The sequence below is a fragment of the Cherax quadricarinatus genome, chromosome 26 (genome assembly GCF_038502225.1).
Source record: "Cherax quadricarinatus isolate ZL_2023a chromosome 26, ASM3850222v1, whole genome shotgun sequence".
In the NCBI taxonomy this organism is placed as follows: Eukaryota; Metazoa; Arthropoda; class Malacostraca; order Decapoda; family Parastacidae; genus Cherax; species Cherax quadricarinatus.
Window position 1 is genome coordinate 8001135 of NC_091317.1, and position 20170 is coordinate 8021304.

At 41.1% G+C, this 20170-nt stretch overlaps 2 protein-coding genes across 2 annotated transcripts in view; both read right to left on the minus strand.

The window, feature by feature from the left end:
• Positions 1 to 1067, minus strand: part of LOC128691503 (uncharacterized) — a 1378-nt gene extending 311 nt beyond the window's left edge. Inside the window, exons 1-5 of the mRNA XM_053780356.2 lie at positions 983 to 1067; positions 623 to 881; positions 471 to 512; positions 195 to 311; positions 1 to 77 (exon numbers count right to left, since the gene is read on the minus strand). The exon at positions 1 to 77 is cut by the window's left edge and continues 311 nt beyond it. Of these exons, the coding sequence (XP_053636331.1) occupies positions 64 to 77; positions 195 to 311; positions 471 to 512; positions 623 to 881; positions 983 to 1006 (456 nt within the window). The 5' untranslated portion in view covers positions 1007 to 1067 and the 3' untranslated portion in view covers positions 1 to 63. The remainder of the gene's footprint in view (positions 78 to 194; positions 312 to 470; positions 513 to 622; positions 882 to 982) is intronic.
• An 11262-nt stretch (positions 1068 to 12329) lies between these two features.
• LOC128691502 (ctenidin-1-like) lies at positions 12330 to 13616 on the minus strand. Its single transcript, XM_053780354.2, has 5 exons — positions 13573 to 13616; positions 13213 to 13471; positions 12904 to 12945; positions 12599 to 12715; positions 12330 to 12477 (listed from the first exon to the last, which is right to left on the minus strand). Exons 1-5 carry the CDS (start codon positions 13594 to 13596, stop codon positions 12464 to 12466), a joined length of 456 nt encoding a protein of 151 aa, XP_053636329.1. The 5' UTR covers positions 13597 to 13616; the 3' UTR covers positions 12330 to 12463.
• Between the last annotated feature and the right edge of the window lie 6554 nt (positions 13617 to 20170).

Consider the following 20170-nt stretch of genomic DNA (forward strand, 5'->3'; position numbering starts at 1 on the left):
GGCCAGACGTGGTCAGGGCAAGGTGAGGCCAGACGTGGTCAGGACAAGATGAGGCCAGAAGTACTACTTCCCGTAACCTGAAATAATGATATTTGTGTTACAGTTTGGTCCCATTATAATTCGTACTCATACTAACAAAAAAAAAGAAGGTGCCGGAAAACAATAAGAAGGATCTACAACTCCATCGTACTCACCCAGGCCAAGACCACCTTTGCCGAATCCGCCGAATCCACCACCTTTACCAAATTCGTTGAATCCACCACCTTTACCAAATCCTAGTTCTCCTCCCTGGCCAAATGCTCCATGACTCCCTAAAAACAATGAGGAAAGCCATAATCGCTAACAGTAAAATATTTCGATATAAATGTATTATCAACATATTGTTGCAGCTACATTAAATCATGGTAACGAATTGTAAAACATTTTTTAAGTGTGTGCTAAAATGTTGTTATGAAATGCTTTTGACTTACCGTGACTTTTGCTCAGAATAAACGTGTGTCCACCTTGGCTACCTATGGAACGAGAAAAAGACATTAATACTGTGTTCTCATATGATTACCTTCATTACGTGACAAAAAATTAGTATATGTAGGAAAACATAGCTAAAAAACTTAATACTTACCATATCCTCCATTAAATCCTCCACCATAGCCGCCCAAGCCACCGAAACCTTGTGATCCACCATAGCCGCCATGTCCACCAAGGCCGCTAATACCACCAAGACCGCCAAGACCACCAAGACCGCCAAGACCGCCAAGACCTCCAAGACCACTAAGGCCCCCATAGCCACCATGTCCACCATAGCCTCCAAGACCACCAATTAGTCCACCATAACACACACCCGCCATCACGGCCAACACCACCATCACTGACAGGGAACGCTGTAAGATAAAATTAATTAGCTATTACTGCAATACAAATATATCATACACTCATTATTGCTCGTCTGTTTCAGAACTTCTCACTAACTATAAACTCGTACCATGACTGTATGAGTTGATTGCATGAGAAGCTGGATAATACTATGTTGAGGGTAGATGTCCAGGAATTTATATAGGACAAGTGACTCCACCCACCCACAGCAACCTTCAGGACGTGGACCTCGCAGTCATACCTGTGGTTTTTTCACAGTAATGTAAATGGTATTTAACGAGAGAAAGGAAATACAAATTGCTATAACAGTAGTTTTTCAGTGCGCTACATTTTAATTTTTGTAGCCACGCACTTATTGTGATTTCTCATATATATATATATATATATATATATATATATATATATATATATATATATATATATATATATATATATATATATATATATATTTATATGTATATATATATATATATATATATATATATATATATATACATATAAATATATATACATATATATATATATATATACATATATACATATATATATATATATACATATATATATATACATATATATATATACATATATATATATATACATATATATATATATACATATATACATATATATATATATATATATATACATATATATATATATGTCGTGCCGAATATGTAAAACTGGTCAGTTAGCAAGAACTCATTTAAAATTAAGTCTTTTCTGAAATTTTCTCTTATACGTTTAAAGACATATTTTTTTTCATTAATGTTAATGTAAAATTTTTAATTTTGCACCAAAAGAATCTTAGAAAACTTACCTAACCTTATTATAACAAGAGCAATTTATTTTAGCCTAACCCAACTAAATATATTTCAAATACGTATGCAATAATTTAGAACTAAACAAGCACAATCAAATATATTTTTTTTGTTAGGTTCAGAATGATTTTGGCGAAATTATTGCATACACAAATTTTCACTTGTCCTATATGGCAAGATGAGCGTTGCTAATTAAGCCAAGATCGCAAGTTCTGCCTATTCGGCACGACATATATATATATATATGTATATATCTTTAAACGTATAAGAGAAAATTTTAGAAAGGACTTAATTTTAAACGAGTTCTTGCTAATTGACCAGTTTTACATATTCGGCACGACATATATATATATATATATATATATATATATATATATATATATATATATATATATATATATATATATATATATATATATATATATATATATATATATATATATATATATATATATATATATATATATATATATATTTAAATGTATGTATATATATATATATATATATATATACATATACATATATATGTGTGTGTGTGTGTGTCCTCATCTAATTGTGGTTGCATTGATCGAGACTCAGCTCCTGGCCCCGCCTCTTCACTGATCGCTACTATGTCCTCTCCATCTCTGCTTCCTGAGCTTTGTCATACCTCTTCTTAAAGCTATGTATGGTTCCTGCCTCCACTACTTCACTTGCTAGGCTATTCCACTTCCTGACGACTCTATGACTGAAGAAATACTTCCTAACGTCCCTGTGACTCGTCTGAGTCTTCAGCTTCCAGTTGTGACCCCTTGTTTCTGTGTCCCCTCTCTGGAACATCCTATCTCTGTCCACCTTGTCTATTCCCCGCAGTACCTTGTATGTCGTTATCATGTCTCCCCTGACCCTTCTGTCCTCCAGTGTCGTCAGTCCGACTTCCCTCAACCTTTCCTCGTACGACATTCCCCTGAGCTCTGGAACTAGCCTTGTTGCAAACGTTTGTACTTTCTCTAACTTCTTGATATGCTTGATCAGGTGTGGGTTCCAGACTGGTGCTGCATACTCCAGTATGGGCCTAACATACACAGTGTACAGTATCTTGAACGATTCCTTATTAAGGTATCGGAATGCTATTCTCAGGTTTGCAAGGCGCCCTTATGCTGCAGCAGGTATTTGGTTGATGTGTGCCTCCGGTGACGTGCTCGGTGTTATGGTCACCCCAAGATCTTTCTCCGTGAGTGAGGTCTGTAGTCTTTGTCCACCTAGCCTATACTCTGTCTGCGGTCTTCTTTGCCCCTCCCCAATCTTCATGACTTTGCATTTGGCAGGGTTGAATTCGAGAAGCCGGTTTCTGGACCACGTGTCCAGCCTGTCCAGGTCTCTTTGCAATCCTGCCTCATCTTCATCCGATTTAATCCTTCTCATCAGCTTCACATCATCTGCGAATAGGGACACTTCAGAGTCTATTCCTTCCATCATGTCGTTCGCATATATCAAAAATAGCACTGGTCCTAGAACTGACCCCTGTGGGACCCCGCTCGTCATAGGCGCCCACTGTGATACCTCTTCACGTACCATGACTCGTTGTTGCCTCCCTGTCAGGTATTTCCTGATCCATTGCAGTGCCCTCCCTGTTATATGCGCCTGATCCCCCAGCTTCTGCGCTAATCTCTTGTGAGGAACTGTGTCAAAGGCCTTCCTGCACTCTAGGAAAATGCAATCAACCCACCCCTCTCTCTCGTGTCTTACTTCTGTTACCTTGTCATAAAACTCCAGAAGGTTTGTGACACAGGATTTGCCCTCCATGAACCCATGCTGGTTTTCATTTATACTCTTGTTCAGTTCCAGGTGTTCCAAAACTCTCCTCCTGATAATCTTCTTCATGACTTTGCATACAATACATGTCAGAGACACAGGTCTGTAGTTTAGTGCCTCGTTTCTGTTTCCTTTCTTAAATATGGGGACTACATTTGCTGCCCTCCATTTCTCAGGTAGTTGCCCAGTTTCAAGGGATGTGTTGAAGATTGTGGTTAGGGGCATGCAGAGCATCTCTGCTCCTTCTCTAAGGACCCACGGGGAGATGTTGCCTGGTCCCGTCGCCTTTGAGGTATCAAGGCCACTTAGCAGCTTCTGCACCTCCTCCTCGGTTGTTCGTATGTCATCCAACACTTGTTGGTATATTCCCTCTTGATGTTCCCTTCTGTGCTGTCTTCCCAGAGCCCTTCCTGTCTCTACTGTAAAAACTTCCTTGAATCTCCTGTTTAGCGCCTCACATACCTACTGATCATTTCTTGTGAGTTCTCCACCTTCTGTCCTCAGTCTGATCACCTGGTCTTTGACTGTTGTCTTCCTCCTGATGTGGCTATACAACAGTTTCGGGTCAGTCTTGACTTTCGATGCTATGTTATTTTCATACTTTCGCTGGGCCCCCCTCCTTACCTGTGCATACTCGATCCTGGCTCTGCGACTAATCTCCCTATTTTCATGTGTTCTCTGCCTTCTGTACTTTTTCCATTCTCTATTGCACTTTGTTTTTGCCTCCTTACACCGTCGGGTAAACCAGGGTCTCTTTCTGGTCTTCCCATTGTTTCTGTTGCCCTTGGGAATAAACCTTTCCACTGCCTCCTTGCATTTTGTTGTTACATATTTCATTATTTCATTTACTGGCTTTCCTGCCAGTTCTCTGTCCCACGGAACCTCCTGCAGGAAGTTCCTCAACCCTATGTAATCCCCTCTTTTATAGTCTGGCTTTTCCCATTCAGTTCCTGTTACTCTCTCCGCTTGCAACTCTACTATGTATTCAAAGCACAGAACCACGTGGTCACTAACTCCTAGGGGACTCTCATATGTGATGTCCTCAATGTCTGAACTGCGCAGGGTGAACACAGGGTCCAATTTTGCTGGTTCAACCTCCCCTCTCACTCTGGTAGTGCCCTTAACATGTTGGTGCATGAGGTTTTCCAGCACCACATCCAACATCTTGGCTCTCCCAGTTCCGGGACCCCCATGTGGCTCCAGGTTTTCCCAGTCAATCTCCATGTGGTTGAAATACCCCATAACCAGCAACTTTGTTCTGCTGGAGTGAGCTCTTCTTGCCACCTCAGTAAGTGTGTCCACCATTGCTCTGTTGGTCTCTTCATATTCCTCTCTTGGCCTCCTGCAGTTCTGTGGTGGACTATACATCACTGCAATGACCACCTTGTGCTCCCCAGACTGAAGTGTACCTACTATGTAGTCCCTTTCTCCTGTCTCGTCTATGCCTCCCATTTTCTCGAATTTCCATCAGTATTTTACGAGCAGAGCAACCCCTCCTTTCCCTCTGCCCCTTCTATCTTTCCTCATTATCTGGTATCCTGGTGGGAAGATTGCATCTGTTATTGTCTCCATGAGTTTTGTTTCTGTAACTGCTATGATGTCTTGGGACTTCTCATTGATTCTTTCTTGCCATTCCTCATATTTATTCGTTAATCCATCCACATTTGTGTACCAAACCTTCAACTTCTGTTCTAATACTGTAACAGTGGTCGTGGGGGAATACTGGGGTTGGGAGAGCAGGAGCCCTGGTGGGGGCGTGTGGAGAGTTGCAGTGGAGGTGGAGGAAGAGCTCACATAGGGGGTTGCTGTAGGGGTAGGGTTCGTGGTGCGGGGGGGGGGAACAGAGGGATCGGTGTGTGATGGTTGGTTTGGATTGTTCGGTTGCCTTGGGGGTGTCGTGGCTGGAGTCCTTCTGCAGGTGTTTCTTGGGGGTGTGCTTGTCCTTCCACTTGTGCCTGGGTTATTCTGCTCTTCTTTGTCATTTCCTCCCATTCCTCCTTTCGTTTTTGCACTCTCTCTTTCAGTATCATCCTTTCCTCCTGTGTTCTGTCTCGATCGAGGTGCACACTCATGAACTCCCGTTTGCCTCTCAGCCGTGCTTTCTCCTGCAGGATCATGGTTCGAGTTGATTCTGCCTTGAAAATTACTTTGAGAGGCTGTTTCCTTCTCTTTGTGAACCATCCGATTTTCCGAAAATTTGCCACCTGGGTCAGGTCTCCCTCGCCTATCACCTTCATGATACCTTCAATTGCTTTTTTCTCCTCCTGCTTTCTTTCATCATAAGTTTCCCCTTCAGCTTCGTCTAGCCCATAGACAAAAACTGATCCCTCCCTTTCCACCTCCCACTGTGACTCCCATTGCATCCTCTGAGGTGTTTTAGTTCCTTCCCGTAGAGTGTTCCTTCCTTCAGTCCCTTCCCTAGCGTGCCCCTATGCTCATTGGTACGTCCTTCCTGCTCACCTGTTCTTGGCCCCCACAAGTGTCTGGTAAGGTCCCTGCACATGTCCTAGTTCTTTCGATGTCTTCCAACCTCTCATTCTGTCCTACTGTGATCCCTGTCTTTGTTTTGGCCCCATGTGGGTTTGACAGGACCTCTGCATACAGTTTAGCTTCCATGCTCCTTTCAGACCCTTTGTCTGTGTGTGTGTGTGTGTGTGTGTGTGTGTGTGTGTATGTGTACTCACCTATTTGTACTCACCTATTTGTGGTTGCAGGGGTCGAGTCACAGCTCCTGGCCCTGTGTGTGTGTGTGTGTGTGTGTGTGTGTGTGTGTGTGTGTGTGTGTGTGTATCTGTATCTGTGTTAGATAGGAGTGAATGGATATGAATGGTTTTTTGGGGGCCTGACAATCTGTTGGAGTGTGAGCAGGGTAATATTTAGTGAAGGGATTCAGGGAAACCGGTTATTTTTATATAGCCGGACTTGAGTCCTGGAAATGGGAAGTACAATACCTGCACGTTAAAGGAGGGGTTTGGGATATTGGCTGTTTGGAGAGATGTGTAATAAGACGGTATATATATAATTGGGGTCCTGATATTGTATTCTATAGGGAGTTTATTATATTATTTCAGGTCACTTTTTATATTGCATCTTTAATATGCTTCTAAACTGTTGTCTGGGTGCCCCTGCAAAAACAAGTGATTATGTACAAGTGAGGCGAAAGTGTTGAGTGATGAAAGTATTTTCGTTTTGGAGATTTTCTTTCTTTTTGGGTCACCCTGCCTAGGGGGGAGACGGTCGACGTGTTATATATATATATATATATATATATATATATATATATATATATATATATATATATATATATGCATGTGTGTATGCATGTATGTATATGATGTACATCGGTGGGTAATGAGCACTTCTTAAGAAGGATCGACACTCACATGAAGATCATGAAGACAGAAACAAGTGTAAGAGGTTTCCTGCACATTTCAACCAACTGAGGTTTTTATGAAATCGAAGACAACGAAAGCTTCAGGTTGAAATATAAAGACAAACTTTCTTTTCCGTTTTTGTCTTCGTGTAGGTTAGAGTTTCCTTGATGGTACAGCCCCTGAGAGGTGTTTACCTTCCCTCCTGTTCACTGAGAGTTAACGCTATTCTCTATTTTATTAATTTAAATAACCTTAACGTCTGTGTACAGAATAGCTGTTATTTTAATAAATTAGGTTCAGTTAAAAATCTTTTGATGCAACGAAAAAAATGTGTTCATTTTAAATAGTTTTTAAGTAATAAAAATACGTTTTGCATCCATTTGTTAGTAATAATAAAATGAAAGACTAAAATTAAGTTTTTATTCAGGTATTGAAAATGATAAATGTAATCCTGGCTAGATAGTTGTCTGACCGATTGAGTGGTTGATTTGCTTGGTTGCTGACTGGCTAATTGTCTGGCTCTCCAGTCACCTTTGCTTAAATGATGGGTAACGTTAGAAACCTCGCTTATCATACCTGAAATTATTAAAAACGTGACAATAACAGTCATTATGAAGAAGAGAAATCTCAGTCTGCTGATTACGGCGAGACACACAACGAATTTATTTTTTCTTATTTACGTGCATTTTTAAACAAAAAGGAGGGAGGATGGTGTTATTTAGCAGACGAAATGATAAAGGTTCCATCATCAGTCGGATACACCAGGAGAAACACCTCCCGATAATGGCAAGTCCACCGAACGCACCAGGAACTGCCGAATGAACCTAACTGATGGAATCTACCCAGACGGCCATATCTACCCAGACGGCCATATTCACTCAGATTGCCATATCCACCAAAAACTATAAAAAGAGAAATTAACTATAAAGCTTTACATTTGATTGCTTTTAGGATGTATAAATAAAAATGTGATGTTGACTTTTAAAGTGTACCAAGGAATTTTTTTGAAGCGTTTATTTAAAATTAAATTTCTACTTGCCATATCCACCATAGCCACCAAAACTGCTAAAGTCACCATATACGCCTAGGCCTCCATATCTTCCAATGAATCCATCAGAGCAAAGGTTGACCATCACGGCCAGCATAAGAACCATCAAACACTGGACATGCTGGAATAACACAAAATATTGCTTATGTTTTTTTGGAGAAACAATACTGTCTTACAGTTTGTCTGATACTACAACCATTTATCAAATATTTCTAGATATGTTTACCATAGTTATAGCAGCACTGTGGTTGAGGATCAAAGACAGTGCTGGATAATGTAGGTTTAGAAAATTAAGTACCCTGCTAATAGTAGCCCAGTTAATAAAGGGTACAATTAATAAATGTTTATATATACACATATACATAACAGAAGGAGAATATCTTAAACTCACTCACCAATTTGACTGGAGATCAAGGTGTATCATACTCAGAAAACCTCTGTCTATACATGAAAATAACACTGGCCAGAGTTACAACATCACAGACTTATCTGAGGTAACTGGAGCTGTCTTGTCCAGTCGTCTGATATCTCAAGTTATGCAGGAATGCACATCCAACAATTTCGCCTCCTATTTGAGAGGTGTCAGCCTAACTTTACCTCTAGAGCACGAAAAATTCTTCCCATTATTCACTAACGTTAGTGTCCAATTCAAACAACAATGGCGAGTCCCATCTGCGCAGGCGCAATTTCCCATTTTTTATAACATAATTTTTATTAAATACAGTATGGTCATCTATTTACATATAACTACTGTATTTCTGGAAAATATATACAGTATTTTCCACAGTAGGTGTGAAAGCACTAATATATGACAACTAGTGTTTCCACTCTGCCGTAGCCTTCGTTATCCCCATTTCACATATTGTTTATTTACGAGAACATGATAGGTGAGCAACAGTCCAGGATAAATTATGATAAACTTAATTATTAAGATGCATGAAGACCGTTACAAACAGACTGTCCCTATACGAACCTTTAACAATGGAGATCCGTTTCAAGGAAATATTTGGGAAATTTCCACTTTCTTATTTCTTGTAAATGTACATAGGTAAGATCTTTCTTCCTAGACTAGTTTACATTATTTAAAGAAATAATGGGATAGATTTCTATATCTTTAATAAAAATTTAGTTTTCAGTTGTAATGTTCAAGACCTCCGTTTTGAAGAGACATACGTATCTTTCCAACGTCGCATTGCAACTCTGCTCTTCAAAGGTCATGTCAAGCACTGCTGTTTGTCATCACTGTTTTTACTTTATAAGTATCATCTATGACCTTTTTCTGCTCTGATCCACTGTATTCAGCATATGTTTACTAGCACGATAACCTACGAAGTAATTGTATTACTCTGTGACATCTCTGTATATCTAAACAAATTTGTAATAAACATTAGGAAATACAAGAATATTTTTCAGCAGAACAGATGATGTGACATGGCACAAAGATACTGTGTTGAAATATTTGTTAGCATCGCACTATATCTTTCTCTCTCTCTCTCTCTCTCTCTCTCTCTCTCTCTCTCTCTCTCTCTCTCTCTCTCTCTCTCTCTCTCTCTCTCTCTCTCTCTCTCTCTCTCTCTCTCTCTCTCTCTCTCTCTCTCTCTCTCTCTCTCTCTCTCTCTCTCTATATATATATATATATATATATATATATATATATATATATATATATATATATATATATATATATATATATATATATATATATATATGTCGTGCCGAATATGTAAAACTGGTCAATTAGCAAGAACTCATTTAAAATTAAATCCTTTCTAAAATTTTCTCTTATGCGTTTAAAGATATATTTTTTTCATTAATGTTAATGTAAAAATTTTTAATTTTGCACCAAAAGAATCTTAGAAAACTTACCTAACCTTATTATAACAAGAACAATTTATTTTAGCCTAAATCAACTATATATTTTTTAGATTTGTTTACTATAATTTAATACTAAACAAACACAGTGAAATATATATTTCTCGTTAGGTTCAGAATGATTTTGGCGAAATTATTGCATACAAAAATTTTCGTTTGTCCTATATGGCAAGATGAGCGTTGCTATTTAAGCCAAGATCGCAAGTTCTGCCTATTCGGCACGACATATATACATATACATATATATATATATATATATATATATATATATATATATAAACACTGATCTCTGGCCGAAGGAGACTCGAACCTACGAACCTTGGAACAAGGTACGCAGTGCATTACCATTCTCACTACACTGGACCAATACCTTGGAGTCCAGCTTGCGCTAGACGTTTGATCCAAGGCAGCCAGCTTTCAGGGATAAGGCTTACAGTTTTTCATCTCATCCCCTGCATGCATCAGCCTTACTAGAGATTTTAACAATGCAAGGAATTCGCAAGAGCAGGCGAAATTTATACAAACACTGATCTCTGGCTGAAGGAGACTCGAACCTACGAACCTTGGAACAAGGTACGCAGTTCTATACCATTCTCACCACACTGGACCAACGGCAATTTCGGCCATCGGCAAGCCCTCTGGAACTGATTAATATATATATATATATATATATATATATATATATATATATATATATATATATATATATATATATATATATATATATATATATATATATATATATATATATATATATATATATATATATATATATATATATATATATATATATACATATATATATATATATATATATATATATATATATATATATTACCCGAAAATTTGCACATGTAAGAAACTGCATTATTTTATTTATTTCTTGTTACTGATGAGCCGAAACCTAAAGTAATCCGAAATGCATATGAAAGGTTCTGTCTTGTGTTGACACACATTACCTCACTGTGATATTGGAAAATCGTTGCTAATGAAAAATCGCAGTTTACTGTATGATAGATATGAGGGAATGAGTCGTCATCCAGTGAGAACAACAAGTGAAAATTAAGAATATTTCCCAGAGCGGAGCAAAGATTGAAAACGAAAAACTGGACGCTGTTGCTTTTACTTAGACCAGGTAACAGAACCAAACCCAGCGACCAGACAGGTTCTACTCTTGCCTTAGAAGTTCATTGCTTCCCTACTAGCACTCTCTGACTGTTAAACAGTAACAATATAGTCTAACTTGGCCTTTGCACGCATGTTCTTCAACCTTAAGTTGATACTGACTTACAATTATAATTTTAAGTTCTAGATTCTAGAGAATTTTGAATATCATTGACCTACATTCAACTGTCTCTATGTTAACAGGATAAAATCAAAAGAACAGAAAAATCTTATGATTGCAGTCCTAGAATACAACGTGCCCACTGGTGCCCAAATCCAACTTCTACTAATACACGCTTCCTTAGATTCGGATTCTCATAGCTATGGAAAAAAATAATAAATATTACTCTTTTTCATGTGGGTTAGGTAAGGTTTTTCAGGAAACAGGACAAGTGCTTTCTTTCACCAGTCTTAGTCATATGATGACCCGCCACTGGAGCTTTTGGTCATCTCACCGAGCCCTTCCGCTGGTTTACCAGTCCACCCCTTTAAAAATTAATGATTATTATAACCATTTTTTTATGTAGCACTCGCAATTTTTTTTTAAACAGAGTACTCTCAGTTTTCAATATCTACTAAGTAATCTTGTTCTGTTATGAGAAAATATATTTACAAAAAACAAAAGTCATAAAAAACAAAATGTTTCGGAATTCTAGCTCAAGTTAAATATATTTTTTGCACATTTTACTGTTGCTTATGCGACTTATTTTCTTAAAATTCATTATTTATTGTCATGAATAAAATTAACAGAAACAACAAGAAAAGCGCAGAGTCAGTGTTCAGGAAGTTTATTTTATTAATAATGAAGAGGAGTGAGGAAGACTGACGAAGGCCAGACGTGGTCAGGACAAGGTGAGGCCAGACGTGGTCAGGACAAGGTGAGGCCAGACGTGGTCAGGACAAGGTGAGGCCAGACGTGGTCAGGACAAGGTGAGGCCAGACGTGGTCAGGACAAGGTAAGGCCAGACGTGGTCAGGACAAGGTGAGGCCAGACGTGGTCAGGACAAGGTGAGGCCAGACGTGGTCAGGACAAGGTGAGGCCAGACGTGGTCAGGACAAGGTGAGGCCAGACGTGGTCAGGACAAGGTAAGGCCAGACGTGGTCAGGACAAGGTGAGGCCAGACGTGGTCAGGACAAGGTGAGGCCAGACGTGGTCAGGACAAGGTGAGGCCAGACGTGGTCAGGACAAGGTGAGGCCAGACGTGGTCAGGACAAGGTGAGGCCAGACGTGGTCAGTACAAGGTGAGGCCAGACGTGGTCAGTACAAGGTGAGGCCAGACGTGGTCAGGACAAGGTGAGGCCAGACGTGGTCAGGACAAGGTGAGGCCAGACGTGGTCAGGACAAGGTGAGGCCAGACGTGGTCAGTACAAGGTGAGGCCAGACGTGGTCAGGACAAGGTGAGGCCAGACGTGGTCAGGACAAGGTGAGGCCAGACGTGGTCAGTACAAGGTGAGGCCAGACGTGGTCAGTACAAGGTGAGGCCAGACGTTGTCAGGACAAGGTGAGGCCAGACGTATTACTTCCCGTAGCCTGAAATAATGATATTTATGTTACAGTTTGATCCCATTATAATTTGCACTCATATTAATAATAAAAAATTCAGAAGTAACGAAAAGACAATAAGCAGGATGGACAACTCCATCGTACTCACCCAGGCCAAGACCACCTTTGCCGAATCCGCCGAATCCACCACCTTTACCAAATTCGTTGAATCCACCACCTTTGCCAAATCCTAGTTCTCCTCCCTGACCAAATGCTCCATGACTCCCTAAAAACAATGAGGGAAGCCATAATCACTAACAGTAAAATATATTTCGATATAAATGTATTAACAAGATATTTCTGCAGCTACATTAAATCATGGTAACAACTTGTAAAACATTTTTCTTAAGTGTGTGCTAAAATATTATTACAGTCATCAAAGCAAAAAAAACTTATGAAATGCTTTTGACTTACCGTGACTTTTGCTCAGAATAAACGTGTGTCCACCTTGGCTACCTATGGAACGAGAAAAAGACAATAATACTGTGTTCTTATATGATTACCTTCATTATGTGGCAAGTACAAACAGGAAGCGAGTACAAACATAGGCGAGTACAAACAGGAAGCGCATCTATCTCGCGTTCGGCAGACGGAGGATCAAGCCTCCACTACGTCTCTTGCGTAGAATGACCCACATGGTTTAGCGCCTAACATAATTTAATAAAAAATGTGGCAAAAAATTAGTATATGTAGGAAAATATAGCTAAAAAACTTAATACTTACCATATCCTCCATTAAATCCTCCACCATAGCCGCCCAAGCCACCGAAACCTTGTGATCCACCATAGCCGCCATGTCCACCAAGGCCGCCAATACCACCAAGACCGCCAAGACCGCCAAGACCGCCAAGACCGCCAAGACCTCCAAGACCACCAAGGCCCCCATAGCCACCATGTCCACCATAGCCTCCAAGACCACCAATTAGTCCACCATAACACACACCAGCCATCACGGCCAACACCACCATCACTGACAGGGAACGCTGTAAGTAAAAATTAATTAGCTATTACTGCAATACAAATATATCATACACTCATTATTGCTCGTCTGTTTCAGAACTTCTCACTAACTATAAACTCGTACCATGACTGTATGAGTTGATTGCATGAGAAGCTAGACAATACTATGTTGAGGGTAGATGTCCAGGAATTTATATAGGACAAGTGACTCCACCCACCCACAGCAACCTTCAGGACGTGGACCTCGCAGTCATACCTGTGGTTTTTACACAGTAATGTAAATGGTATTTAGAGAAAGGAAATACAAATTGTTATAACAGTAATTTTTCAATGTTATTTTTTTAAATTTTGTAGACACGCATTTTATTGTGATTTTTAATTCACGCACACACACATACACACACACACACACACACCGGTGAAGAGGCGGGGCCAGGAGCTAGGACTCGACCCCTGCAACCACAAATAGGTGAGTACAAATAGGTGAGTACACACACACACACACACACACACACACACACACACACAGGTGATAAGGCTGAGGAAAGAAGGTGGAGAACTCACAAGAAACGATCAAGAGGTATGTGAGGAGCTCAACACGAGATTTAAGGAAGTATTTACAGTAGAGACAAGAAGGACTCTGGGGGGACAGACCAGATGGGGACACCAGCAAGGAATACACAAACAAGTGTTGGATGACATACATACAGATGAGGAGGAGGTGAAGAAACTGCTAAGGGACATTGATACCTCAAAGGCAATGGGACCGGACAACATCTCTCCATGGATCCTTAGAGAGGGAGCAGATATGCTGTGCATGCCACTTACCACAATCTTCAACACGTCCCTGGAAACTGGGCAACTACCTGAGTTATGGAAGACGGCAAATGTAGCTCCCATTTTTAAAAAAGGAGACAGAAAAGAGGCACTAAACTATAGACCTGTGTCATTGACGTGTATAGTATGCAAAGTTATGGAGAAGATTATCAGGAGGAGAGTGGCGGAGCACCTGGAACGGAACAAGAGTATAAATGCCAACCAGCACGGATTCATGGAAGGCAAATCCTGTGTCACAAACCTTCTGGAGTTTTATGATAAAATAACAGAAGTAAGACACGAGAGAGAGGGGTGGGTTGATTGCATCTTCTTGGACTGCAAGAAGGCCTTTGACACAGTTCCTCACAAGAGATTAGTGCAGAAGCTAGAGCAATGGATCAGAGAATACCTGACAGGGAGGCAACAACGAGACATGGTACATAATGATGTATCACAGTGGGCACCTGTGACGAGCGGGGTCCCACAGGGGTCGGTCCTAGGACCAGTGCTATTTTTGGTATATCTGAACGACATGATGGAAGGGTTAGACTCAGAAGTGTCCCTGTTTGCAGATGATGTGAAGTTAATGAGGAGAATTAAATCAGATGAGGACCAGGCAGGACTTCGAAGAGACCTGGACAGACTGGACACCTGGTCCAGCAAATGGCTTCTCGAATTTAATCCTGCCAAATGCAAAGTCATGAAGATAGGGGAAGGGCACAGAAGACCACAGACAGAGTATAGGCTAGGTGGACAAAGACTGCAAACCTCACTCAAGGAGAAAGATCTTGGGGTGAGTATAACACCGAGCATGTTTCCGGAAGCACACATCAATCGGATAACTGCTGCAGCATATGGGCGCCTGGCAAACCTGAGAACAACATTCCGATACCTTAGTAAGGAATCGTTCAAGACACTGTACACCGTGTATGTCAGGCCCATACTGGAGTATGCAGCACCTGTTTGGAACCCGCACTTGATAAAGCACGTCAAGAAACTAGAGAAAGTACAAAGGTTTGCGACAAGGTTAGTTCCCGTGCTAAGGGGAATGTCCTATGAAGAAAGATTAAGGGAAATCGGCCTGACAACACTGGAGGACAGGAGGGTCAGGGGAGACATGATAACGACATATAAAATTCTGCGTGGAATAGACAAGGTGGACAAAGACAGGATGTTCCAGGGAGGGGACACAGAAACAAGAGGCCACAATTGGAAGTTGAAGACACAAATGAGTCAGAGAGATATTAGGAAGTATTTCTTCGGTCATAGAGTAGTTGTCAGGCAGTGGAATAGCCTAGAATATATATATATATATATATATATATATATATATATATATATATATATATATATATATATATATATATATATATATATATACATATATATATATATATATATATATATATATATATATATATATATGTATACATATATATATATATATATATATATATATATATATATATATATATATATATATATGTATGTATATATATATATATATATATATATATATATATATATATATATAATTTAAATATATTGATAAATTACCACCTCTATAGCTGGAATGGGGACCCTCATCCTCAGAGAAGACAATAAACGTACCTCAGGGAAAACTCAAGGTTCTCCCCGGAGCTCTTTGAATATTTTCTTCTCCTACCACCCTCTATATTTTATATTCTATGTGAATATTTATTAATAAACAGAATACATTTGCAGAAAAACACAAACATGAATACAATGGTACAATGTATTAAAGATCGTGAATTTCCTCCAGTTCCTCCGAAGCCGGACAGGAGCCAAGCATGCAGCAAGCATTTTCCCTCTGGATGGCCACGCTGAGGCGCTGGAACATGAAAGTGGCTGCCCTTGGGTCCCTGGTGGTGTCGATGAGTCTGGAACCCAATTCTTTAAGGAAACGTGTGACATTTTTTTCCCCATGATCACAAGGTCTCTGATCCCACTGGGACAAACTGGTACTGTTGGCTTATGTCCCTGTACTTGCTGATCTTGTACTCCTCTCTGTGGTCAGCAGCTCAACACTGTGATGGATGTAGGTGTCAGCCAGTGTGGACACACAGGTGTAGTCCCATGCTAAGAGATTGCCATTCTTCCAAGGATAGATGGTGATCCTGTTGGGGCAGTTTGCTGGGTTGTGGGTATTGTTGGCTGCTAGTGATCAGGGCTCCCTCTCGGCTTCGCATCCAGCTGTAGCAAGGGTTCTCTTTATGATGTCGTTGACTTCATTATGTCTTGCATGCCAGCTCTTGGTTTTGGAACAGTTAAGACCATTTAGACCGAACTGGTCTGCTTGTGCTTCACCGCAAATGCACATATATGCTGTGTGAATTGAGGCAGCAAGGCACACAGCCACTGCAATCCACAGGGTCTTAAGGTCGAGTCGCATTCCCATTGCCGACTTGGGAACTGTTTGGAGGAAGTCCCCGGAGTGATGTGCACTCACAGCCTGGAGACGGGCAGTCTCCCTATCAGATGTTGCAGCCCTGAGCATGTTGGCAAGCACCTTTTGAGCGATCGGGCCATCCCAGCTAGATTGTTTGTGAGCCAGTGCTGCACTAGGGTTTGGTGCTGGAGCAGTAAGAGTCTCTCCCATTCAGTGATGGCACTGGCATAGCTAGGGTCATGTTTTCCTGCTGAGTCACTGAGGTTATCAGAAAGAATTTGTCTTATTAACTCGTTTGATGCTATGGAAGAGGATAGGAAAACTGGTAGAGCAATCTGGGAGGATGTGCGTACTCCTAGCCCCCCAAGCCTGACCGGAAGTGAGGCTTACAACCACTGTCCATCTTGAAGCGAAAGATTCAATACACTCTCTAGCATGGTCTTAAGGAGAGAGTGATATTCCTTGAGTTTTGGACTGCTGAAGGCTGGGGAGCATCTCAGAAAGTAGGTAAGTTATGGGGTTGACAGGCACCTGGTGAGTAGGTAGAAGGCATCATGTGTGTCAATGTCTTTCATCCTGCTTTCCATCGTTCTGAGGTCTGAGACTTTTTTTTCTTGGATCAGATCGATGACATTGGACTCAAGAGGAGCACCAAGGAGAGTGCTATTGGCTGGATCAATGGCTCGTGTTCCTGGTAAAACGGCGCTAATATTCTGGATCATCTGTCGATTGGTAGAAACTATTTCACATTTGGTGGGGTTTAAAGAAAGGTCCAGGCTTTCTCCCATGTCTTTAATTTTACTGATGTCCTCTAGGAGAGATTCTGTTGTGCCAGCTAGGGTACCATCATCCAGGAACCAGATATTGAGCTCGTTGGAGAGTGCTTCTGTGACTTCCTTGATGACCAAACAGAACAGAAAGGGTGCGAGAGGGTCCCCCTGTTGCACGCCCTCACATGAGTCAATTTCATGGTCCCCAAACAATAGTTTTGAAGTCACACTATAATACGATTCTATGAAGGGATAAAGGGAAGTGAAGTTTCTATAAACTATTGGAGAGCAGCATCCCTTCTGGCTCTCTTCTCGATGACATCAGAAAAATTAAAAACATGCGAGAGAGTCTGGGCTATCTTTAAACCCCACCAATTGTGAAATAGCTTCTACCAATCGACAGATGAGTCAGAATATTAGTGCAGTTTTACCAGGAGCACGAGCCATTGATACAGTCAACAGAACTCTCCCTGATGCTCCTCTTGGGCCCAATGCCATTGATCTGATCCTAGAAAAAAATATCAGACCTCATGACAATGGAAGGCAGGATGAAGACATCGATACACATGATTCCTCCTACCTATTCTCCAGGTGGATGTCAATCCCAAAACTTACCTACTTCCTGAAATGCTCCTCAACCTTCAGCAGTCCAAAACTCAAGAAATACGACTCTCTCCTTAAGACCATACTAGAGAGTGTACTGAATCTTTCCCTCGAAGATGGACAGTGGTTGCAAGCCTCACTTCTAGTCTGGCTTAGGGGGGCTGGGAGTACGCAGATCCTTCCAGATTGCCATACCAGCTTTCCTATCCACTTCCATAGCGTCAAATGAGTTAATAAAACAAATTCTTCCGGATAATCTCAGTAACTCAGCAGAAATACAGCACCCTAGCTCAGTGCCCTCACTGAATGGGAGACTCTTGTTGCTCCAGCACCAAAATCTAGTGCAGAACTGGTCTACAAACACTCAAGTTGGGATGGCCCCATGGTCGAAAAGGTGCTTACCAATATGCTTAGGGCTGCAACATCAGACAAGGAGACTATCCGTCTCCAAGCTGTGAGTGCATCTCATTCCAAAGGCTTCCTCCAAACAGTTCCCATGTCGGCAATGGGAACACGCCTCGACCCTAAGACCCTCCGTATTGCAGTGGCTCTGCGTCTTGCTGCCCCAATTCACATGGAATATACGTGTATTTGCGGCGATGCACAAGCCGACCAATATGTTCTACATGGTCTGAACTGTTCCAAAACCAAGTGCTGGCATGCAAGATATAATGAAATCAACGACATCATAAAGAGAACCCTTGCTAAACAGCTGGATGCCCAGCCGAGAGAGAGCCCCGATCACTAGCAGTCAACAATACCCACAACCCAGCAAACCACCCAAACAGGAACACCATCTATCCTTAGAAGAAGAGCAGGCTCTTAGTATGAGACTATACCTGTGTGTCGATGCTGGCTGACACCTACATCCATCACAGTGTCGGGCGACAGGGGGGAGCTGCTGATCACAGGGAGGAGTACAAGATCAGCAAGTACAGGGACATAAGCCAACAGTATCAATTTGTCCCAGTGGGATCAGAGACCTTGGGATCATGGGGAAAAAATGCCACACGTTTCCTTAAAGAACTGGGTTCCAGACTCATCGACACCACCAGGGACCCAAGGGCAGCCGCTTTCATGTTCCAGCGCCTCAGCGTGGCCATCCAGAGGGGAAATGCTTGCTGCATACTTGGCTCGCGTCCGGCTTCGGAGGAGCTGGAGGAGGTTCATAATCTTTAACATTTTCTACCAATGTATTCATGTTTGTGTTTTCTGTGAATGCATTCTGACAGTCAATAAAATTTCATATGGAATGTAAAATATAGAGGGTGGTAGGAGAAGAAAATATTCAAACAGCTCCAGGAAGAGCCCTGAGTTTTCCAGGGTCACCAGTAAAGTTCTAGAGGTGATACCTCCCTATATATATATATATATATATATATATATATATAATATATATATGCAAGGAATTCGCGAGAGCATGCGAAATATACACAAACACTGATCTCTGGCTGAAGGAGACTCGAACCTACGAACCTTAGGACAAGGTACGCAGTGCTTTACCAATCTACCCACACTGGACCAATACCTTGGTGTGTAGCATGAGCTACACGTTTGATCCAAGGCAGCCAGCTTTCAGGGAGAAGGCTTACAGCTTTTCATCTCATCCCCTGCATGCATCAACCTTACTAGAGATTTGAACAATGCAAGGAATTCGCGAGAGCATGCGAAATATACACAAACACTGATCTCTGGCTGAAGGAGACTCGAACCTACGAACCTTACGACAAGGTACGCAGTGCTTTACCAATCTACCCACACTGGACCAATACCTTGGTGTGTAGCATGAGCTACACGTTTGATCCAAGGCAAGACTCTCGAAACTCATCAAAGGTATATCAAAGGCCCGATTGAGTGGTTGGTTTACTTGCTTGCTGACTGGCTAACTGTCTGGCTCTCCAGTCACATTTGCTTAAATGATGGGTGACGTTCGAAACCTGGCTTACCATACCTGAAATTATTAAACACGTGACACTAACAGTCATTATGAAGAAGAGAAATCTCAACCTGCTGCTTAATGCGAGACACACAAGGACTTTATTTACGTGCATTTCTAAACAATAAGGAGGGAGGATTGTGTTATTTAGCAGAAGAAATGATAAAGGTTCCATCATCAGTCGGAT

Excerpts from the sequence above, each read along its gene's own strand:
- LOC128691502 (XM_053780354.2), bottom strand. The coding sequence starts at position 13,596 with ATGCAATCAACTCATACAGTCATG. Across the intron at positions 13,472-13,572 it reads AATCAACTCATACAGTCATG|CGTTCCCTGTCAGTGATGGT; the intron begins GTACGAGTTTAT and ends TTTTACTTACAG. Across the intron at positions 12,946-13,212 it reads AGGATTTAATGGAGGATATG|GTAGCCAAGGTGGACACACG; the intron begins GTAAGTATTAAG and ends CTCGTTCCATAG.